Source organism: Heptranchias perlo, chromosome 7 (genome assembly GCF_035084215.1).
Source record: "Heptranchias perlo isolate sHepPer1 chromosome 7, sHepPer1.hap1, whole genome shotgun sequence".
Lineage (NCBI taxonomy): Eukaryota > Metazoa > Chordata > Chondrichthyes > Hexanchiformes > Hexanchidae > Heptranchias > Heptranchias perlo.
In genome coordinates, this window is record NC_090331.1 from 97,232,287 (window position 1) to 97,257,103 (window position 24,817).

The 24,817-nt window shown below is 45.1% G+C and overlaps 1 protein-coding gene across 2 annotated transcripts in view; it reads right to left on the reverse strand.

The window, feature by feature from the left end:
• The window catches only part of acadl (acyl-CoA dehydrogenase long chain), a 101,593-nt gene that overhangs the window by 15,923 nt on the left and 60,853 nt on the right, over positions 1 to 24,817 (reverse strand). For both annotated transcript variants that reach the window (XM_067988150.1, XM_067988152.1), the window contains exons 7-9: positions 17,980 to 18,081; positions 16,048 to 16,161; positions 14,686 to 14,813 (exon numbers count right to left, since the gene is read on the reverse strand). In XM_067988150.1, coding sequence (XP_067844251.1) covers positions 14,686 to 14,813; positions 16,048 to 16,161; positions 17,980 to 18,081 — 344 coding nt within the window. The remainder of the gene's footprint in view (positions 1 to 14,685; positions 14,814 to 16,047; positions 16,162 to 17,979; positions 18,082 to 24,817) is intronic.

Below are 24,817 nucleotides of genomic sequence, written 5' to 3' on the forward strand. Positions count from 1 at the left end.
CGAACTCAGTCTTAAAAATATTCAATGACCCTGTCTCCATCGTTCTCTGGGGAAGGGAGTTCCACAGACTCACGACCCTCAGAGAAAAAAATGTCTCCTCATCTCCATCTTAAATGGGAGACTCCTTATTTTTAAACTGTGGCCCCTAGTTTTAGTCTCTCCCAGCAGGGGAAACATCCTCTCAGCATCTACTCCTTCAAGCCCCCTCAGGATCTTATATGTTTCAATAAGATCACCTCTCATTCTTCTAAACTCCAATGTATACAGGCCCAATTTGTCCAACCTTTCCTCATAAGATAACCCCCTCATCCCAGGAATCAGTCAAGTGAACCTCCAAAGCAATTATGTCCTTTCTTAAATAAGGAAACCAAAACTGCACACAGTATTCTAGATGTGGTCTCACCTGTACAACTGTAGCAAAACATCTCTACTTTTATATTCCATTCCCCTTGCAATAAATGACAACATTCCATTTGCCTTCCTAATCACTTGCTGTACCTGCATACTAACTTTTTGTGATTCATGTACAAGGGCACCCAGGTCCCTCTGTACCTCAGAGTTCTGCAATCTCTCTCCATTTAAATAATATACTGCTTTTCTATTCTACCTGCCAAAGTGGACAAGTTCACATTTTCCCACATTATACTCCATCTGCCAAATTTTTGCCCACTCACTTAATCTATCTCTATCCCTTTGCTGACTCCTTATGTCCTCTTAACAACTTACTTTCCTACCTACCTTTGTGTCATCAGCAAACTTAGCAATCATACATTCGGTCCCTTCATCCAAGTCATTGATATAGATTGTAAATAGTTGAGGCCCAAGCACTGATCCCTGTGGCACTCCACTCGTTACATCTTGCCAACCTGAAAATGACCCATTTATGCCTACTCTCTGTTTCCTGTTAGCTAACCAATCCTTTATCCATGCTAATATGTTACTCCCTTCACCATGAGCTCTTATTTTGTGTCGTAGCCTTTAATGTGGCACCTTGTCAAAAGCCTTCTGGAAATCCCAAGTACACCACATCCACAGGACCCCCTTTATCCACGTTGCTTGTTACTTCCTCAAAGAACTCTAATAAATAGTCAAACACGATTTCCCTTTCACAAAGCCTTGTTGATTCTGCCTGATTGCATTGAGATTTTCTAAGTGCCCTGTTATAATCTCCTTAATAAAAGATTCTACCATTTTCCCTATGACAGATGTTAAGCTAACTGGCCTGTAGTTCCCTGCTTTCTGTCTCCCTCCTTTCTTGAAAAGAGGAGTTACATTCACTATTTTCCAATCTGATGGGACCCTTCCAGAATCTAGGGAATTTTGGAAAATTAATACCAATGCATCTACTACCTCTGCAGCCACTTCTTTTAAGACCCTAGGATGAAGTCAGTCAGGACCTGGGGACTTGTCAGCTTTTAGTTCTAATAATTTTTTCAGAACCCTTTCACTGTTAAATGTTTTAATTTCCTCCCTCCCTTTCACCTCTTGATTTACAATTATTTCTGGCATGTTATTTGCATCCTCTACAGTGAAGACGGATGCAAAATATCTGTTCAGTTCATCTGCCATTTCCTTATTCTCCATTATTAATTCTCCAAACTCACTCTCTAAAGGACCAACGCTCACTTTACTTACTCTTTTCCTTTATAAATACCCGTAGAAACTCTTACTAGCTCTTTTTTTTATTTTAACTAGCTTTCTCTCGTACGCTAATTTCTCCCTCCTTATTATTCTTTTAGTCATTCTCTGCTGTGTTTTATATTCTGTCCAATCTTCTGACCTGCCACTAATCTTCACGGAATTGTATGCTTTTTCTTTCAATTTGATACTATCTTCAACTTCCTTAGTTATCCACGGATGGTACGTCCTTCCCCTAGAGTCTTTCTTTCTCACTGGAATGTGTCTTTGCTGAGTGTTATGAAATATCTCATTAAATGTCTGCCACTGCATCTCTACTGACCTATCCCTTAACCTAATTTCCCAGTTCACTTAAGCCGGCTCTGTCTTCATGCCCTCATAATTGCCCTTATTTAAGTTTAAAACACTAGTCTTAGACTTACTCTTCTCTCCCTCAAACTGAATGTGAAATTCAATCATATTATGATCACTGCTACCTAGACGCTCCTTTACAATGAGGTCATTAATTAATCCTGTCTCATTATACATTACCAGATCTAGAATAGCCTGCTCTCTGGTTGGCTCTAGAATGTGCTGCTCTAAGAAACTGTCCCAAAAGCACTCTATGAACTCATCCACCAGGCTACCTTTGCCAATCAGATTCGTCCAATCTATATGTAGATTAAAATCACCCATGATTATCGCTGTTCCTTTCTCACAAGCCCCCATTATTTGTTCCAGTATATCCTGTCCTACAATGTGGTTACTGTTAGGGGGCCTATAAACTACTCCCACAAGTGACTTCTTGCCTTTACTGTTTCTTACCTCTACCCAAACTGATTCTACATCTTGGTCTTTAGAACTAAGGTCATTTCTCTCTATTACACTCATGTCATCCTTAATTAACAGAGCTACCCCTCAACCTTTTCCTAGCTTCCTGTCCTGCCGAAATGTCAAGTACCCTTGAATATTCAGGTTCCAATCTTTGTCATCTTGCAGTCATGTCTCTATAATGGTTATCAGATCGTACATATTTATTTCTATTTGAGCTGTCAATTCATCCATTTTGCTATGAATGCTACGCGCATTCAGATACAAAGTCTTTAGTGCTGTCTTTTTACTATTTTTGCAACCTCTAGCCTTATCTGCTGGCGCACTCTTAAGTTTGCATGCTTTGTCCCTTCCTGCCACTCTCTGATTATCATTTCCCTTATTGCTACCTTGCTGTCTTGCCTTGTCTTCTTTATTTAATTTATCACATCTTCCCTTACTTGATCCCTCACCCCCATTATTTAGTTTAAAGCCTTCTCTACCGCCCTACTTATACGATTCGCCAGAACACTGGCCCCAGCACGGTTCAGATGAAGCCCGTCCCAACAATACAGCTCCCACAAGTGAGCTTTTTAAAAGTATTTTGTCACTGAGGAACAGAGAGAAACTACTGCAGTTGGACAATTCCGTCCACTACCTAGGCAGGGCAAGCTACGTTCCCGCTTTGGGGAAGACAAAAAAAAAGCAGCTCAACAGATTAAACTTACATCAGTGCAATTGCATGTCTTCCTCTACATGGTTTCTTTTTCTGCTTTCAAAGTTATCCGGACTTTTTGTTTGTGAGTTTTGTACTCATCAAGGTGAGGAATCTTGGTGCAGGGGGTGGAAAATTTTCCATTACACATGCCTGAGTGTCAGCATCAAACACTTCCAGATCAGGTATCGCAAAGGGTAGATTCATCAAATCATAGAAAGGTTACAACACGGAAGGAGGCCATTCGGCCCATCGAGTCCGTGCCGGCTCTATGCAAGAGCAATCCAGCTAGTCCTACTCCCCCGCCTTGTCCCCGTAGCCCTGCACATTTTTTCTTTTCAAGTACTTATCCAGTTCCCTTTTGAAGGCCATGATTGAATCTGCCTCCACCACCCACTCAGGCAGTGTATTCCAGATCCTAACCACTCGCTGTGTAAAAAAGTTTTTCCTCATGTCACCTTTGGTTCTTTTGCCAATCACCTTAAATCTGTGTCCTCTGGTTCTTCACCCTTCCACCAATGGGAATAGTTTCTCTCTATCTACTCTGTCTAGACCCTTCATGATTTTGAATACCTCTACCAAATCTCCTCACAACCGTCTCTGTCCCAAGGAGAACAACCCCAGCTTCTCCAGTCTATCCACGTAACTAAAGTCCCTCATTCCTGGAATCATTCTAGTAAATCTTTTCTGCACTCTGTCGAAGGCCTTCACATCTTTCCTGAAGTGCAGTGCCCAGAACTAGACACAATTCTCCAGTTGTGGTCGAACTAGTGGGTTTTATAAAAGTTCATCATGACTTCCTTGCTTTTGTACTCTATGCCTCTATTTATAAAGCCCAGGATCCCGTATGCTTTTTTAATCGCTTTCTCATACTGCCCTGCCACTTTCAATGATTTGTGCACATATACCCCCAGATCTCTGTGTTCCTATACCCTTTTTAGAATTGTGCCCTCTAGTTTATATCACCTCTCCTCGTTCTTTCTACCAAAATGTATCACTTCGCATTTTTCTACGTTAAATTTCATCTGCCACGTGTCCGCACATTCCACCAGTCTGTCTATATCCTCTTGAAGTCTATCACTATCCTCCTCACTGTTCACAACACTTCCAAGTTTTGTGTCATTTGCAAATTTGGAAATTGTTCCCTGTACACCCAAGTCCAAGTCATTAATATATATCAAGAAAAGCAGCGGTCCCAGCACTGACCCCTGGGGAACACCACTGTACACCTCCCTCCAGTCCGAGAAACAACCGTTCACCACTACTCTCTGTTACCTGTCACTTAGCCAATTTTGTATCCATGTTGCTACTGCCCCCTTTTATTCCATGGGCTAGAATCTTGATGACACTATTATGCGGCACTTTATCAAAAGCCTTTTGAAAGTCCACATACACCACATCAACCGCATTGCCCTCATCGACCCTCTCAGTTACCTCATCAAAAAACTCTATCAAGTTGGTTAAACACAATTTACCTTTAACAAATCCATGCTGGCTTTCCCTAATCAATCCACCCTTGTCCAAGTGACTGTTAATTCTGTCCCGGATTATCGTTTCTAAAAGTTTCTCCACCACCGAGGTTAAACTGACTGGCCTGTAGTTGCTGGGTTTATCCTTACACCCTTTTTTGAACAAGGGTGTAACATTTGCAATTCTCCAGTCCTCTGGCACCACACCCTTATCTACGGATGTTTGGAAGATTATGGCCAGCACCTCCACAATTTCTACCCTTACTTCCCTCAGCAATCTAGAATGCATCCCATCCGGACCGGGTGACTTATCTATTTTAAGTATAGCCAGCCTTTAAGTATACCCCTTCTTTAGCATTTATTAGCTCATCCAGTATCTCAACCACATCTTCCTTTACTGAAACTCTGGCAGCATCTTCTTCCTTGGTAAAATGCAAAGTACTCATTTAGTACCTCGGCCATCCCCTCTGCCTCCATGAGTAGATCTCCTTTTTGGTCCCTAATCGGTCCCTAATCGGCCCCACCCCTCCTCTTGCTACCCGTTTACTGTTTACATGCCTATAGAAGACTTTTGGATTCCCTTTTATGTTTGGCCGCCAGTCTATTCTCATACTCTCTCTTTGCCCCTCTTATTTCCTTTTTCACTTCCTCTCTGAACTTTCTATATTCAGCCTGGTTCTTACTTGTGTTATCAACCTGACATCTATCATATGCCCCTTTTTTCTGCTTCATCTTACTCTCTATCTCATTCTAAAGCTCCCTCTACACTGTCCCATCAAGCACTCCCAGGGGCAGGTACAGCACGGGTTAGATACAGAGTAAAGCTTCCCCTACACTGTCCCATCAAACACTCCCAGGGCAGGTACAGCACGGGGTAGATACAGAGTAAAGCTTCCTCTACACTGTCCCAGAAAGTTGCTTCAGCAACCTGAGATGAACACTCTCTTCTGCATCATTAGGACCTTTTATTTGCCACGAGCTATCCTGTTACTTCTCTGCTGGAAATTACCAATTCAGCGCCACTTGTGTGCTGTGCGTCCATACCAGAGGTGAATTCCAGCACTTGCCTACACCACTTCTCATCTATAACAAAAGCGTACATTACTTTTCAGAATTCATGTTCATTTTTACAAAGTTTTTAGTAACAGCTTTTAAGCAAGAGAAAAGTCAATGTTGGGTAAATTAAAAGCTGTACATTCATGATTTCCACACAACTTCCTGAACCCAGCAGAGTGATTGGGGCAGGGCAGTTGAGGAACTGGGAGCAAGTTGCCTGGCTGACCTCTGGGTCGTGAAATAAGATGTAGCGCAAAGGAGCAGGAAAAGGAGGGAGAATAATGGAGACACCAAGAGGGGCGAAGCATAAACTTTGTTTAAAAAACTTCTAGAAAGTTTAAAGAGAAAGCTGTACTTGCTAAGTGGAATTTTCAATAAAAATGCACAGCTCTGGTCAGTTGGCCTTACAAGGCGTGGTCTATAGATTCCTCTTCAGGCAATCTGGAGGAGGATTTTAAATAGTTACAGGGGAACCAAAAATAATCCAAAGAAAAATATTCCCACGGATGCTTCTTTATTGAGTTAGACACGAACTTCTTTGATGCGATTTGTTTCTCTGATCATATTTAGCAGCAAATGTGCTGTAGGAGTACTCGTACTGTGGCCAGTGAACACAGAACTTGTCATTTCCTCAAGTTTAGTTTCACATCTGATTGACTTTTACTAATTCTGCTTATATATTAAACATTTTCATGTTTAGTTAAATGCACGACAACTACATGAATGTGTATTTGGACAGTTTCAATCCAATTCCAAGTCGGCACAGGTGCACAGCACAAAACTGCCCCTGATGGAGCATCAATTAGCACTAAATTGACAATCTCGCTCAGAGAGGTTGGTGTGGGACCTAGTGCAGTGAGGGTACCTTCTGAGGCACATCAGTGCAGAGCTTTAATCTGCAAGTGTCATGTTATACTTGACCTGGGAGTGCTCGACACCGATACTGGGTGCTTCAAATTCCCCAGAGCCTATGTCCCTCACCTGATTGAGCACTAAAATTCACACAGAAAAGTAAAATAAAGTTTGAAAACAGCATCAATGATAATGGTGGTGGTGGTGCTCTATAGATCTCACCATCAGAACCCTTTTAAAAAGTATCAAACAGTTCCAAAGAAATCTGACCAGAATTTTATTTTCCCCTATTAGATTTCATTTTATTCCATGTCTTTAAGCACAGTGAATGCTTTAACTGAAAAAATACTACACAAACTGCTGAACCAGAGGAGTCACGGAGCTGACACCACCAGGAACAAAACTGATTTAAGATCACGGAATTAGCTTGGATTAATGGCTAGTTCTATTGATGTTAGTGCAGCTCTCTCACATGCTCTCTCTAACTCCTCCCAGCTGCGTGTCCTTATTTACCGACAAATACTTTTTAAAAACCTCACTTATGGACTACGTATTTAAAATCTTCTTTTCTAGATCATTGAAGCATAAAATACATAGCTGTTACATAGAAAGGTTCAGCAAAGGTTACTGCAGGAAACCATTTAGATACAATGGCCTTGAGCCACTAAAAGCTCTCTACAGTTCATAATAACAAGATAGGAGAAGCCTCTCTGTTTAAACAAGCAGCTTTTAACTATTATTTATTGGACTGTTATCCCAATAGTTCCCCCACTGCTACGATTAGAAATAAAATAAACTGCTTGAAATAATAGATTACTTGAAACAAAATAGACTTGAGTCTATTGACTTTGAATGACTTTAATCAAAACACTGGCTTTGCCTGGGCCACAGTTCTCTCCTTTTTAAGTACGAGTACGACATTTGCTTCTGCTGGTGAGACCACAAGAAAAAGGAGGGGAGATCTCTGGAACCTCACCAGTGCCCCACAGATTTCACCTCTCGTACATGCCGTTTGGCCTAGCAGATGTTAGTCTTCAGTCCTTTTTGCTCATCAAATATTTCTCTCGGATACTCGGTACACTTCCAAAATTGCTCAGCAAGTTGTTGCTTTCCTCTTTAATGAGTACTTGTAGAAAATATTCATTAATATTTAACTATTTTACATTTTCATATTCACCACCATCGTTACCTTGTAGAATTCTAGTTTTCTCTCTAAATGCTGTTGTACTGTCTGATACTGAAAGAATGTTTTAGTACTGGGTTTAACAGCTTTTGTTAGGTTTATCTCAAAGGATGCTTTTGCACTTCTAATATCTCTTGTTTCAGTAAATGATCATACTCCTGAGCTCTCCCCTTCTTTTCCTTTGTAGTCTCTATAATTTTCTTTTTCTCATTTAATTATTCCTGTCCAACCTTCCTCCCTCTACCAACACTATCAGAACAGAGCTGATTAACAGGTTATTTGCTGTTTGTGGGACCTTGCTGTGTGTAAATTGGCTGCCGTGTTTGCCTATATAACAGTGACTACACTTCAAAAGTACTTTATTGGCTGTGAAGTGCTTTGGGACGTCCTGAAGACGTGAAAAGCAGTGTATAAAAGAGAGTTCTTTCTTTAGTTGCACTGATTATCCATTTTGTTTGTTCAGTTTACAATGGGCAGACGACTGGAAGGTGCAAGTTAACATATATTGCGAGACAATATATTTTTGGAAGAAAACAAGGAATGGGAGAATACAGTCAATGGAAAGACACTGAAGGGTGTGGATGAACAGATAGATCTAGGGGTTCAAATATATAATTCCCTGAAAGTGCAAGTGCAGGTAGAGAAAGCCACAAAAGGCCAAAGAACCACTGCTCTTTTTGATGTATATTAATGACCTGGACTTGGGCTTAGGGGATATAGTTTCAAAGTTTGCAGATGACATGAAGCTTGGAAATGTAGTAATCAGTGAGGAGGATAGTAACAGACTTCAGGTGGGCAGAGACAGACTGGTGAAATGGGCAGATTAAATTTAACGCTGAGAAGTGTGAAGTGATACATTTCGGTAGGAAAAATGAAGAGAGACAATATAAACTAAATGGTACAATTTTAAAGCGAGTGCAGGAACAGAGACACCTGGGGGCATATGTACACAAATCTTTGAAGATGGCAGGACAAGTTGAGAAGGCTGTTAAAAAAGCATGCGGGATCCTGGGCTTTATTAATAGAGGCACAGAGTAAAAAAGCAAGGAAAGTTATGCTAAACCTTTATGAAACACATGTTATGCCCCAGCTGGAGTATTATGTCCAATTCTGGGCACCGCACTTTCGGAAGGATGTGAAGGCCTTGGAGAGGGTGCAGAGGAGATTTACTAGAATGCTGCCAGGGATGAGGGACTTCAGTTATGTGGAGAGACGGGAGAAGTTGAGGTTGTTCTCCTTAGAACAGAGAAGGTTAAGAGGAGATTTGATAGAGGTGTTCAAAATCATAACAGTTTTGATAGAGTAAATAAGGAGAAACTGTTTCCAGTGGCAGAAGGGTCGGTAACCAGAGGGGACAGATTTAAGATGATCGGCAAAAGCGCCAGAGACGACATGAGGAAACGTTTTTTTACGCAATGAGTGTAATGCATTGGAATGCACTGCCTGAAGGGTGTTGGAAACAGTTTCAAAAAGAACTTTCAAAAGGGAATTGGATCAATACTTGAAGGGAAAAAATTTACAGGGCTATGGGGAAAGAGCAGGGGAATGAGACTAAATTGGATAGCTCTTTCAAAGAGCCTGCACAGACACGAAGGACCGAATGGCCTCCTCCTGTGCTGCACCAACTATGATACCATTTTGGGTTTTATAAATTGGGGCACAGAGTACAAGAAATAATGAGAAATTTGTACAAAACATTGGGTAGACCACATTTAGCGCATGTATGCAGTTTTGGGCTCCCCATTATAGAAAGGAGATTAAAAAAGCGAATGTACAGCGTAGATTCACCAGGATGATGCAGGGGTGGGAAGCTATAGTTAGAACAGGGAGCAGCATTAAAGCAGGTGGAGAAGAAAGAGATCAGGGCATTCTAGTGCATAGATCGCTAAAGGTTCATGAGCAATGCTGTGAAGCAATAGCTAGAGCGACTAGGGTGTTGGGGTGCATTTACAGAACGATTGACTATAAGACTAAGCAGACTATTTTGTCCTTGTCCAAGATCTTGGTCAGGCCTCAGTTGGACTACCGTGTCCAGCTTAGGTCTCCTCACATGGTGGGTGATATTGAGGCTTTAGAAAGGGTGCAGAGGAGGGCCACTAGACTAATTCCCACCTTAAAGCATCTTAGTTATCTAGATAGGCTAAAAGAGCTGGGTCTCTACACTTTAGAGAAGCACAGACTTAGGGGTGATCTGATTGAGGATTATAAGATGATGAAAGGAATAGACTGTGTTCCAGTAGACAGGTTCTTTAGGTTAGGTAGGACCAGGGGTCACAGTTTTAAGTTGTATGAGGCCAGATCTAGGTTAGATGTCAGGAGGTGGTTCTTTTCCCAGACAATAGTGGGCCTCTGGAACAAGCTGCTGGCTCGTGCGATGGACGCCGATTCGCTGAATTCCTTCAAGCGAGAGCTGGACCTGTTTCTGGCTGGGGCAGAGATCACCTCTTACAAAAGGTAATGTATAGAATTATCAGAGCAGAGGGATCTCTTGGAATAATTTCAATCACCAACAGGGTCGGAGAGGAATTTCCCAGATTTTTTCCCGAAATTGGCCTGGGTTTTTATCTGTTTTTTCGCCTCTCCCAGGAGATCACATGGTGTGGTGTGGGGTGTGGGATCTATATACTGTGATACATAAGATATCACATTCACTGGATGGCCCAGAGGGTCTTTTCCTGTCCACCATTGTTCATATAACAGATCTGAGATACTGATATTATTTCCACAGGAGCAGCGGAGGCTAAGAGGAGATTTATTAGGGGTTTCTAAAATTATGTCTACGTAGAGCGAGTAGGGAAAGACTATTTCCTGCGGTTGGGAAATCAGTGACAAGTGGTCATTGGTACGAGCTTTTGAGTCAGAGACCATTGCATCTTTTAAGGGAAAATTGGACAAATATTTGAAGCAGAGGGCTATGGGTAGAGACTGGGGCAGTGAGATTATTTTTGGATTGCTCTAGCAAAGAGCCAGCACAGTGAAAATGTGGACCATTTCGTAGGTCTTGCATTCTGCTGTCACATCAACTGCCCCCTCCTGTGGCCTGCTAAATGCACTGAGCCAGTTCAGTGGATCAGTATGTCTGCATAGCAACACAAAAGTATTTTGACATGAGCAGAGTGACACCTAGAACCAGTTCAGCTTCAATTCCCAGGCCCACTGAATACAATTTTTTAAAAAACATTCACGAGGCCAATTCAAAGAAGATCATATTTTTATAATCTTATTTACTTCCACTCTCCAGTGGCAATTCAGAAAGTGGAAGCCTAAACTTCTGCACAAACAGAACAAAAAGTATTTACTGCACTTTAAGAAACAAGTCATTGCGTGAAGCGCTTGAGATCTTTGGCAAGAGTTATAGAAAGTAAAAAAGGTCTTAAATGTACTTATACATTCCTACGCCTTAAAATATCCTTTGAACCTGATAAATAACAAACATCCTCATTATAGCTTAGGTAACCCTTTGACAAACCCCTGAAACACACACATTGTGTAATATCTACACAGGCAGTTCTGTAAAAGGTGACATACTGAGGCTAAATAGTTCCATATTTGCAATATTAAAACAAACTGTGATGGTACAATACGTAGAAAAGCAAGAAAAAAATGGCGGATGGTACAAATGATGGCCAGGGCCCCTCATGCTCCATGATTCCGCGGCCCTGAAAACTGCCTCAAAGCTCAACTTCAGCTGAAGAATTTCTCTCCCCACCCTGTCATTTTTCTACCCTGCAGTCGTTGTGTTTGGGACTCACTCCACATTCAACACCTGCTCACTGAGTTTACCATCTAACAACTTGCATTTATAGAGCACCTTTAACGTGGTAACACATCCCAAGGTGCTTCGCAGGAGCGATAGCAAAAATTTGACACTGAGTCACAGAAGATATTAGGACAGGTGACCAAATGCTTGCTCAAAGAGGTGGGTTTTAAGGAGCATCTTAAAGGAAGAGGGAGAGATAGAGAGGCGGAGAGGTTTAGGGAGGGAATTCCAGAACTTAAGGCCTAGGCAGCTGAAGGCACGGCCGCCAATGGAAGGGCAAATGAAATCGGGGATACGCAAGAGGCCAGAATTGGAGTAACGCAGAGATCTCGGAGGGTTATAGAGCTTGAGGAGGTTATAGAAATAGGGAGGGGCGAAGCCATGGAGGGATTTGAATACAAGGATCAGAATTTTAAATTTGAGACATTCCCGGACCAGGAGCAAATGTAGGTCAGCGAGCACAGGGGTAATGGGAGAACGGGACTTGGTGCGAGAAAGGATACGGGCAGCAGAGTTTTGGATGAGCTCAAGTTTACAGAAGGTGGAGGGTGGGAGGCCGGTCAGGAGAGCATTGGAATAGTTGAGTCTCAAAGTAACAAGGGCATGGATGAATGGCTAAACCAGTTGTCCGCCATAAAAGTTTAAGGGAGCTGGGATGAGGGCCATTCCAGGGGGACTGACGAGAGAGAGAGAGAGAGAGAGAGAGAGAGAGAAGTAGTTTTAATGGGGGCAAGGGCACCAAAGGTGGAGGTGAGGATGTGATTCAGCAGATCGATAGATGCAGAATTGTTGTGGTGAATGGAGGGCCAAAGGCTAGATTGTTGGGAATTTAAAAGTGGCGTTGTAAGTGACCTGGGGGAGAGTTTTTTCCAGGGGCGAACAGAAGGAAGTGGGATTGAGATGGGGAAGAGAGATGTGGGTGGAGAGGGATACAGGGAAGTGATCAGAGATGGCCTTATCCACGATTGAGATGATGGGAGTAGAGAGGTCACGTAAGATTGGCAAGGTCGAGAGGGTGGCCGTGAATATGGGTAGGGGAGTTTATATGGAGGGAGAGTTTAACGGAGGATAGGAGGGCAGTGAACTCAGGAGAGAGAGCATGATGAGTTGAGATGGAGGTTGAGATCACCAAGGTTGAGAGGTCGCTCGGTGCAGAGGCTGAGGGAGGAAAGGAGTGAAGATATCTCGGTGAGAAACTTGGGTGGGCGATAGAGAACGAGAATTTTAAAGAGGAGGTGAGAGGGGTGGAACAAGGTGAGATGCTCAAAGGAGGAGAAGGTGCCAGAGGAGTAGGGGGACAGACCAAGGTGTGATTTGGTGATAAGGGCCACACCACCACCGCGACGGTCTGGGCAGGGGAAGTGTTGGAAGATATAGCCAGGCGGAGAGACTTCATTAAGGGGGAACGTGTCATCACCCCTCAGCCAGGTTTCCGTCAGGGCCATGATGTCAATGTAATCATCCACAATAAGCTCATGGATGGCAAGGGCCTTGTTCACAAGTGAACGGGCATTCTGGAGGGAGATGCGGAGAGGGGTGGTGATAGCTGATCTACTGGCAGAGTGCACAGGGTCAGCGCTGGGAGGGGTGAGTGGGATGGGAAGGAGATTGGCAGGCGCACTGGCGGGAATGTAGTGAGAGAGTACGATGGGGCACAGTTGGGGTTGCTGCTCGTAAGGAGGCAGCGACGAGTGCCTCGATGGCCCTTCGGAGGATGCCAAGGGAGGCACAGAGGGAAGCTGTAGGCTTATCTAAGAGGGAGTCAAGCCTGGGATGGCAGCAGGAGAGTAGGAAGGTCGACTAAACTATAATCTAAATATATATATATATATATACACATACATAAACTAAATTTTAAAGGGGGTGCAGGAACAGAGAGACCTGAGGGTTTACGCACACAAATCTTTAAAGATGGCAGGACAACTTGAGAAAGCTATTATAAAAGCATATGGAATCCTTGGCTTTTTAAAAGAGGCATAGAGTACAAAAGCAAAGAAGTTATGTTGAACCTTTATAAATCACTGGTTAGGCCCCAACTGGAGTATTGTGTCCCATTCTGGGCATCACACTTTAGGAAGGATGTCAAGGCCTTGGTGAGGGTGCAGAGGAGATTTACTAGAATGGTACCAGGGATGAGGGACTTCAGTTACGTGGAGATAAGCTGTTCCCCTTAGCACAGAGAAAGTTTAGGGTCGTTCAAAATCATGAAGGATTTTGATAAAGTAAATAAGGAGAAACTGTTTCCACTGGCAGGAGGGTTGATAACCAGAGAACACAGATTTAAGGTAATTGGCTAAAGAACCAGATGAGATAAGGACAATTTTTTTACGCTGTGGGAATTCGATCTCCAGTTTCTTTCAAAGTCTTTTGGAAAAAGCCAAGACAATCTCAAATCCTCACAGGATGAGGAGACACACCCTTCTACCCTTCAAATCCTGTTAGTGCCCAGATTGTATGCTGGAACATTCTGAAAACTGTGCATGCTCAGAATTCCCTCAGTACTGCATTGAAATGCCAGCCTAGATTATGTGCTCAAATATCTGGAGTGAGTCTTGAATCCACGATCTTCTGACTCAGAGGCGAAAGTGCTACCACCTCAACATATAAATAACACTGTTGTCAGAGATATCTAGTGCATTGGTATCATATGTGTTATAAGTAATATCATATTTCAGCCAATACTCTTCAATGCTACGTGATAACACTACTTCTGAGACTACTTAATTGCTCCCACTACCTCTGTAACCACTTAATTCAAAATAACCTCCAGACACAACCCAATTTCTCAAGGATAAATCTTGTAATCTAATATACCACTGGGTTTTTATCCAGAGTTCAAGCAGACGTGGAACAAAAATTTTTACACGTTAATTTTCCCTACATTACAACAGTGACTACACTTCAAAAATACTTCACTGGTTGTGAAGAGTTTTGGAACTTGCTGAGATTGTTAAAGATGCTATATAAATTAATTCTTTCTTTTGTACAAATACTCTTTACAAAAATTCTGATAGGGAATAAAAAAAAATCTACAGTGCGGCTCCATTGAAATTTCACATGGCCACAATGACACTGGAGTAAAATTGGAGGGCTGACAGTAGCATACCCTGAATATGAAAATGTCATTATATTTTTGTTGGAGTGAACTGCGCACAACATTAATTACTCATACTTCTAAAGCACATGGTTGAAGCTCGCATAGAAATCAATGCAGCACAAATACCAGTATTTGGCCATGGAAGCGGTAGCAGAATCCAGTCGCTGTTCTGTGTGCAATTGCAGGCAGCTGTCGATAAACGTTCGCCCCACACAAACCTGCGTCTTTATTTCGGCCAGCTTGTGCTGCACAGTCTAGAAATGAAAGGAAGAGGAATCCTTACCATGGTTTCATGCACTCTCTACGTTTTATGACTAGATAGCAAACTGCAGTGGCATTTCTCATAATACTCCATTTTAAGATTTCTAACAAGTGAAAGATGACCCACAGTTTGTTAAGTGTCAGCAACTGCGATCAACGTAAAACTATCGTATGTTCCGCTTCATTTCTAAAACTGCTGACTGTAATATTCAGCAGGTCTGCTCAGAAGTATCGGCTATTTCTGCTGACTTCAAGTCTCGAGAGATTTTGGAACAGGTAAACAAATGAAAAGCAATGACTGTAATATTTTGGTTCTTATCGAGCTACGGGAGTAACAGTATTGCAAACCTTTATTTCTGCCATGCTTTATCCTGTTATTAGCCCTCCTGGGTCGATTGCGGTGGAATGCTAGAATTGTCCTGGCAAAGAACTTTCATTCTGTTACATCAAGTCCACCTTGACCCGTCAGAGCTTTGGTATTAAAGTGTCAGATTCGTGTCGGTCAGAACTATTTTCTTATGATCATTAAAAATCACCAGATTCTACCAATGACCTGGTGGGCAAAGACCATGTAGACCAGTAGGTCCCAGATTCGATGCCTGGTCTATGTAGGGTTAGCTGATGCCAGCCGGAGCAGCAACTGGAGAGCTTCCGCGCCCCTGGGCTACAGAATGGGGAGGGGTGAAATCAGCCAGGGGTTCTGCTCCTTATCACAATCCGTGGCTGGAAGGTGTGTGTAAGATCAAGCTCAGCGATGCTGTCCTCAATGGTGGAATAGGCCAACACCCACTGTCTAGGATCAAGCACAAAGATTGGCCACTTGAGCAAGTTATTGGAGGGTTAATGGTACACAAGTAACCACTCAAAGAGTCAACCCCATCATGAGGAGGGCACAAAAAAAAATCAATAAATCCAGAAATAGAAAAAGAGCCAGGGGGAAAGCCAGGTCTCCTTTCCAAGGATGGGGGAGGAAAGAGGAAAAGAAAGGCAATTAATTTTACCGAAGCTATTCACAAGTCTAACGGCCGATCTCTTACACAACTTAATAACACTATTCAGTTTCTGACACATTTGATGTCAATAACTGCAACCATTTTAAGTTATTTCAGTATTGTGAAACTAACCAGTTTGTTAAATTGTGTTCATTCACCAAATCGCTCATTTCATACAAGCCTTTCATTTCCTCCAGGAGCGAACATTAAATGTAATTAACTTCTAATTTTTCACCTGCAAATCAGCAATAGTTTTTCCGAAGGCCTTTCTCTGTTTCACATACTTTCTGGTTTCTTCAAACATGAATTCACAGTTGGCAATGGCCATGTCTGCAATTAGCAGCCGTTCCTATAAACATACAGGGTTACACTTTATTTCAGGCAGGAACAAAACGCAATAGAGTCCATCATATACTGGCCAGTTGTAGTTACACCTTACAAACAGATTTCTGTGATATAAATAGCACAGGTTAGTACAAATTCTATTCTTTGTGCATGGGGAAAATACAAATTTCACGGCAGGTTATACCAGCAAATAACATAATCTGATATAGGACAGTGCAGCAAATCAAATCCATGCCATTCTTCTTTAAAAAATGTTTCCAAGATGGCCATTAAACTATTTGGATAGTCCTGCCACATTTCTTTTCAAGCTCTACAATTTTGCTGCTATTTTCTTGCTGTTGGGCTCAGTAACTTCTTCATACTACCCACACCCCTTCCAAAGATGTCACAGGCTTTCAGTTTAACAAAAAGAAAGACAGGAACAAAATTGCTAGTTTGTGCCAATATTCTTCCCTATCCTGAAGGTGCCAACTCTTGCTGCAGGGTACCTCCATGGACTATGACAGCCCTGTGGTATCTTTCTGAAGTGGCCATTCGTCAAGCGGGTCTAGACTGAGTGTTGAACTATTCGACTGTGGAGGGTACCACAGTCAAGCTTGATCCTTTTTCACCTGGTGTCCATGCACAAACATTCTAGTAGGGGGTCACTGGACAGCAGTGGGAACTCCAGCTGAATTTTGCTCCCCCTAGCCCAGACCAATTTTAGTGCTGTCTACTGCCATTCAACTGAGACGGAGAACAAACATGGGTATCTTCTGTCTTAGTACAACACTTTACCCATAGGCTATCAGGTGAGTTTACAAAAGAACATTAAAGGGCAGCACTAGTACAAGAGAAGGCCTTGCAAAGTAATCCCACTTCCCCTCTCCATCATTACGTTTAGAGGATCAAAGCTCAATGTTTATCCTGTTAGGAAAAATCTCACTCCCCCTTCCATGGCAGCATGTTGGAAACATACAAACATAGAAAATAGGAGCAGGAGTAGGCCATTCGGCCCTTCGAGCCTGCTCCGCCATTCAATATGATCGTGGCTGATCCTCTATCTCAATACCATATTCCCGTTCTCTCCCCATACCCCTTGATGCCTTTTGTGTCTAGAAATCTATCTAGCTCCTTCTTAAATATATTCAGTGACTTGACCTCCACAGCCTTCTGTGGTAGAGAATTCCACAGGTTCACCACCCTCTGAGTGAAGAAATTTCTCCTCATCTCAGTCCTAAATGTCCTACCCCGTATCCTGAGACCGTGACCCCTCGTTCTGGACCCCCCAGCCAGGGGAAACATCCTCCCTGCATCCAGTCTGTAACATGACAGGAAACAATGTCATGCTATGACTCGAACATGGAAATTAGTACATAGAAGTAGAGCCATTGGTCAGCAGTTCTCTCTGCAGATGGGTATCATTCCCAGGCCTTAATTTAAACAATATGCAGCCAGCTCTACTCCACGGCCTGGTGGGTAAAGGCATGACCCAGTGCAGTACTGAACTATACAGACTAGCACGTGACAGGTTCAATCCCTGCTCTATGCTGAGCTAATGGATCTCAGCAGCAATTATTTAGCCTCAGTGCCCCGGGCTAGAAATGGGAAAAACTGAATCAAGGTTCCTCCTCATAATCGCTACCCAATAACCCCAACTGTGTGCATGTGTGGGGTAGAGTAGGACTGGGCTCAGCTTTGATCCTTTCCATCATTGAATAGTATGTCTCGGCTCACAGGTGAAAAATAGCCACGAGTGAAAGCTGCCAACCCCTTGGAACAATAAAGGGAGAGGAATTGCAAAATCACAAAACAAACGATAATAAAAATACGCAGCTGTTACCTGTGGAAGCTCGGACATTAGATAGTAGAATCCCTTGTTAACCTTCCCTAGCAGAGCATCAGCTGGCAAGCGAACATCCTCGAAGAAGAGCTCAGCTGTATCCTTTCCATTCAAACAGAAGAGGATTTTTGTCAGCCTCGGCAGTATAATTTACAGCTTTATCTTTGCCATTACTTCAGTGAATATCAGTAAAGGTCAGTGCTTACGCACAGTATTTAAAATACACACAAATCACGTGAAACCACAGTGGAGAAGACGTTAAGTAAAATAATGTTCCGTAAACATTCAACAAGCAGTTATTAATCAAAAAATTTTCGAGTGAGGAATTAAACTGGAAAATTAAAATTCCACAACCAATAGAAAGTTGAACTATATTGTTAAGTCAGTAAACCATAAATCAGAGGTCGTCATACTAAAACACTGCAGTACTCCGGTTAGATTGCATTATCACTACTGCCTTGGTCACTGAGACATGAGGGAGATTTTCAAGTTGTTGGAGACGATGCTAAGAGACATGAAGCTGATACTTGGTATCAGAGGACTGAAGTACAATGAAACCTGTATAAACGGACACTCCCAAAAGATGGACACTTATTGAGACCCCCAAATAACTTATATAGTAAAATAGGTAAGAGGCGCTCTGAAACCACGGACACTCGCAACTTACAAGCTACAGACAGCTGTCAATGCACCAAGCCCTTTCACAACTTCAAGCACGGGACACAGGCTGTTGCACAGCTGCTGTATCTGGTTAACTTTCACTGAGTCGGGATCACTAGCGCTTCTCCTTGCAGCTTGCTTCCTTTCTGCACCCAAATTCTGGTGAGATCAGCACAAGGCGGCAGCAGCTTTTGTGGAATGGGGGCTCTTTACCCAGCACACACAGCTGCAGAGAAACTGTTCTATCTCCCGGGCTGAATACTTGCACGGCTCAATCACAGGGAAACCCCTCCCACCCAGGGATTGAATACTTGCACGGCTCAATCACAGGGAAACCCCTCCCATCCAGGGATTGAATACTTGCACGGCTCAATCACAGGGAAACCCCTCCCACCCAGGGATTGAATACTTGCACGGCTCAATCACAGGGAAACCCCTCCCACCCAGGGATTGAATACTTGCACGGCTCAATCACAGGGAAACCCCTCCCACCCAGGGATTGAATACTTGCACGGCTCAATCACAGGGAAACCCCTCCCACCCAGGGATTGAATACTTGCACGGCTCAATCACAGGGAAACCCCTCCCACACAGGGATTCCCCTCCCACCCAGGGATTGAATACTTCCACGGCTTTAAACCGGGGAAACCGCTCTGTCCCGGGGATAGAGCAGTTTCTCTGGGATTGAATGCTCGCTCGGCTCTGTCCCGGGGATAGAGCAGTTTCTCTGGGATTGAATGCGGGCTCGGCTCTGTCCCGGGGAGAGAGCAGTTTCTCTGGGATTGAATGCTCGCACGGCTCTGTCCCGGGGATAGAGCAGTTTCTCTGGGATTGAATGCGGGCTCGGCTCTGTCCCGGGGAGAGAGCAGTTTCTCTGGGATTGAATGCGGGCTCGGCTCTGTCCCGGGGATAGAGCAGTTTCTCTGGGATTGAATGCTCGCTCGGCTCTGTCCCGGGGATAGAGCAGTTTCTCTGGGATTGAATGCTCGCTCGGCTCTGTCCCGGGGATAGAGCAGTTTCTCTGGGATTGAATGCGGGCTCAGTTCTGTCCCGGGGATAGAGCAGTTTCTCTGGGATTGAATGCTCGCTCGGCTCTGTCCTGGGGATAGAGCAGTTTCTCTGGGATTGAATGCTCGCTCGGCTCTGTCCCGGGGATAGAGCAGTTTCTCTGGGATTGAATGCTCGCTCGGCACTGTCCCGGGGAGAGAGCAGTTTCTCTGGGATTGAATGCTCGCACGGCTCTGTCCCGGGGATAGAGCAGTTTCTCTGGGATTGAATGCTCGCTCGGCTCTGTCCCGGGGATAGAGCAGTTTCTCTGGGATTGAATGCGGGCTCGGCTCTGTCCCGGGGATAGAGCAGTTTCTCTGGGATTGAATGCTCCCTCGGCTCTGTCCCAGGGATAGAGCAGTTTCTCTGGGATTGAATGCTCGCTCGGCTCTGTCCCGGGGATAGAACAGTTTCTCTGGGATTGAATGCTCGCTCAGCTCTGTCCCGGGGAAAGAGCAGTTTCTCTGGGATTGAATGCTCGCTCGGCTCTGTCCCAGGGATAGAGCAGTTTCTCTGGGATTGAATGCTCGCTCGGCTCTGTCCCGGGGAGAGAGCAGTTTCTCTGGGATTGAATGCGGGCTCGGCTCTGTCCCGGGGATAGAGCAGTTTCTCTGGGATTGAATGCGGGCTCGGCTCTGTCCCGGGGATAGAGCAGTTTCTCTGGGATTGAATGCGGGCTCGGCTCTGTCCCGGGGAGAGAGCGGTTTCTCTGGGATTGAATGCGGGCTCGGCTCTGTCCCGGGGATAGAGCAGTTTCTCTGGGATTGAATGCTCGCTCGGCTCTGTCCCGGGGAGAGAGCAGTTTCTCTGGGATTGAATGCTCGCTCGGCTCTGTCCCGGAGATTGAGCAGTTTCTCTGGGATTGAATGCTCGCTCGGCTCTGTCCCGGGGATAGAGCAGTTTCTCTGGGATTGAATGCTCGCACGGCTGTGTCCCGGGGATAGAGCAGTTTCTCTGGGATTGAATGCTCGCTCGGCTCTGTCCCGGGGATAGAGCAGTTTCTCTGGGATTGAATGCTCGCACGGCTCTGTCCCAGGATTGAGCGGTTTCTCTGGGATTGAATGCTCGCTCGGCTCTGTCCCGGGGATAGAGGGGTTTCTCTGGGATTGAATGCTCGCTCGGCTCTGTCCCGGGGATAGAGCAGTTTCTCTGGGATTGAATGCGGGCTCGGCTCTGTCCCGGGGATAGAGCAGTTTCTCTGGGATTGAATGCTCGCTCGGCTCTGTCCCGGGGATAGAGCAGTTTCTCTGGGATTGAATGCTCGCTCGGCTCTGTCCCGGGGATAGAGCGGTTTCTCTGGGATTGAATGCTCGCTCGGCTCTGTCCCAGGGATAGAGCGGTTTCTCTGGGATTGAATGCTCGCTCGGCTCTGTCCCAGGGATAGAGCAGTTTCTCTGGGATTGAATGCTTGCTCGGCTCTGTCCCGGGGAGAGAGCGGTTTCTCTGGGATTGAATGCTCGCTCGGCTCTGTCCCAGGGATAGAGCAGTTTCTCTGGGATTGAATGCGGGCTCGGCTCTGTCCCGGGGAGAGAGCGGTTTCTCTGGGATTGAATGCGGGCTCGGCTCTGTCCCGGGGATAGAGCAGTTTCTCTGGGATTGAATGCTCGCTCGGCTCTGTCCCGGGGATAGAGCGGTTTCTCTGGGATTGAATGCTCGCTCGGCTCTGTCCCGGGGAGAGAGCGGTTTCTCTGGGATTGAATGCTCGCTCGGCTCTGTCCCGGGATTGAGCGGTTTCTCTGGGATTGAATGCTCGCTCGGCTCTGTCCCGGGGATAGAGCGGTTTCTCTGGGATTGAATGCTCGCTCGGCTCTGTCCCGGGGATAGAGCAGTTTCTCTGGGATTGAATGCTCGCTCGGCTCTGTCCCGGGGATAGAGCAGTTTCTCTGGGATTGAATGCTCGCTCGGCTCTGTCCCGGGGATAGAGCAGTTTCTCTGGGATTGAATGCGGGCTCGGCTCTGTCCCGGGGAGAGAGCAGTTTCTCTGGGATTGAATGCTCGCACGGCTCTGTCCCGGGATTGAGCGGTTTCTCTGGGATTGAATGCGGGCTCGGCTCTGTCCCGGGGATAGAGCAGTTTCTCTGGGATTGAATGCTCGCTCGGCTCTGTCCCGGGGATAGAGCAGTTTCTCTGGGATTGAATGCTCGCTCGGCTCTGTCCCGGGGAGAGAGCGGTTTCTCTGGGATTGAATGCGGGCTCGGCTCTGTCCCGGGGATAGAGCGGTTTCTCTGGGATTGAATGCTCGCTCGGCTCTGTCCCGGGGACAGAGCAGTTTCTCTGGGATTGAATGCGGGCTCGGCTCTGTCCCGGGGATGGAGCAGTTTCTCTGGGATTGAATGCTCGCTCGGCTCTGTCCCGGGGATAGAGCAGTTTCTCTGGGATTGAATGCGGGCTTGGCTCTGTCCCGGGGATAGAGCGGTTTCTCTGGGATTGAATGCTCGCTCGGCTCTGTCCCGGGGATAGAGCAGTTTCTCTGGGATTGAATGCTCGCTTGGCTCTGTCCCGGGGATAGAGCAGTTTCTCTGGGATTGAATGCCCGCTCGGCTCTGTCCCGGGGATAGAGCAGTTTCTCTGGGATTGAATGCTCGCACGGCTCTGTCCCGGGGATAGAGCAGTTTCTCTGGGATTGAATGCTCGCTCGGCTCTGTCCCGGGGATAGAGCAGTTTCTCTGGGATTGAATGCTCGCTCGGCTCTGTCCCGGGGATAGAGCAGTTTCTCTGGGATTGAATGCTCGCTCGGCTCTGTCCCGGGGATAGAGCAGTTTCTCTGGGATTGAATGCTCGCTCGGCTCTGTCCCGGGGATAGAGCGGTTTCTCTGGGATTGAATGCTCGCTCGGCTCTGTCCCGGGGAGAGAGCGGTTTCTCTGGGATTGAATGCTCGCTCGGCTCTGTCCCGGGGATAGAGCGGTTTCTCTGGGATTGAATGCTCGCTCGGCTCTGTCCCGGGGATAGAGCGGTTTCTCTGGGATTGAATGCTCGCTCGGCTCTGTCCCGGGGATAGAGCAGTTTCTCTGGGATTGAATGCTCGCACGGCTCTGTCCCGGGGATAGAGCGGTTTCTCTGGGATTGAATGCTCGCTCGGCTCTGTCCCGGGGATAGAGCAGTTTCTCTGGGATTGAATGCTCGCTCGGCTCTGTCCCGGGGATAGAGCAGTTTCTCTGGGATTGAATGCTCGCACGGCTCTGTCCCGGGGATAGAGCAGTTTCTCTGGGATTGAATGCTCGCTCGGCTCTGTCCCGGGGATAGAGCAGTTTCTCTGGGATTGAATGCGGGCTCGGCTCTGTCCCGGGGATAGAGCAGTTTCTCTGGGATTGAATGCTCGCTCGGCTCTGTCCCGGGATAGAGCAGTTTCTCTGGGATTGAATGCTCGCTCGGCTCTGTCCCGGGGATTGAGCGTCTTCTCTGCCGCTGTGCACGCTGGGTAAAGAACTCCCCCGTCTACTGAAAATTTTGACAGTACATACGCTGACCATTTTGAAAATAAGGACACCTGCAAAGAAAGGACAGCTGATGCCAGTCCCTAAGGTGTCTGTAATTCACAGGTTTCACTGTACAAGGAAAGATTCAAGAAAAAACTAAATGGCACCATTTTAAAGGGGATGCTGGAATGGAGATACCTGGGAGATTATGTAAACAAATCTTTGATGGTGGCAGGACAAGTTGATAAAGCTGTTAAAAAAGCATACGGGATCCTTGGCTTTATAAATAGAGGCAGAGAGCACAAAATTAAGAAAGTGATGCTAAACCTTTAGAAAACACTGCTTAGGCCCCAGCTGGAGTATTGTGGCCAATTCTGGGCACCACACTTTAGGAAGGGTGTCAAGGCCTCGGAGAGGGTGCAGAGGAGTTTTGCTAGAATTATACCAGGGTTGAGGGACTTCAGTTATGTGGAGAGACTGGAGAAGCTGAGGTTGTTCTCCTTAGAAGGAGAAGGGAAGATTTAATAGAGGTCTTCAAAATTTTGATAGAGTAAATAGGAAGAAACTGTTTCCAGTGGTAGGACGGTCGGTAACCAGAGGACACAGATTTAAGGTAATTGACAAAAGAACCAGAGGGAGATGAGAAAATGTTTTAATGCAGTGAGTTATGGTGATCTGGAAGGCACTGCCTGATTAATTAAGTTTACTGTCTTAATAACGAAAAAAAAAGTCAAAAAGAAAGTTGTTGCAAGGAAAGAGAGCTAATGCTCCAGAAATGAGACCTAATCTGGTTTAAATGGGATGGAAAAGTTGGCAGATAAAACAGCAGACCAATAATGGAAAACATTAAGTACAAGATGGGTAAGATATAAGCTAAAAATATTCTCAACAGGAGTAAGGGTTTGTGACTCGAGTTCCATGGGTGAAGCAGGTTAGATCAAAAATAAAGGAGCCATGTTCAGGGAAGTGAGTGATGAAATAGCTGCGGCTCAAACCAGAACGTATTAGAATTATTGGGAAATTGGAATTGTACCAAAGAACTGGAAGGTGGCAAAGTTACACTTCAAAAAAAGGGAATGGGATAAGCAAGGTAATTACAAACCAACTAACTTCTCATTGATAGGAGAACAACTCTTAAGACTATATTAATGGTTAAAATTATTAAACACATGGAAAGGCATGTGATTACCAGAGAGAGTCGACACAGCTTTATTAAGCGAAGGTCATACTTGACTAAATTAATCATGTTCTTCAAGGAAATTACTGACTATACAAAGGGAATGCAGTGGAAGTAGTATACTTGGACTTGAAAAAGCCCTTGATTTATACAGCACCTGTCATGAACTCAGGACATCACAAAGCGCTTCGCAGCCAATGAAGCACTTTTGAAGTGTAATCACTGTTGTAATGTAGGGAAACTCAGCAGCCAATTTGCGCACAGCAAGATCCCACAAACAGCAATGAAATAAATGACAAGATAATCTGTTTTTAGTGACGTTGTTTGAGGGATAACTGTTGGCTGGAACACAGGAATAACTCCCCTGCTCGTCTTAAAATAGTGCCATGAGATTTTTTATATCCACCCAACAGAGCAGATGAGGCCTCCATTCGAAAGACGGCACCTCCGACGGTACTGCACTGAAATGTCAGCCTAGATTATGCACTCAAGGCACTGGAGTGGGACTTGAACCCACACCTTTTGCTACCACTGAGC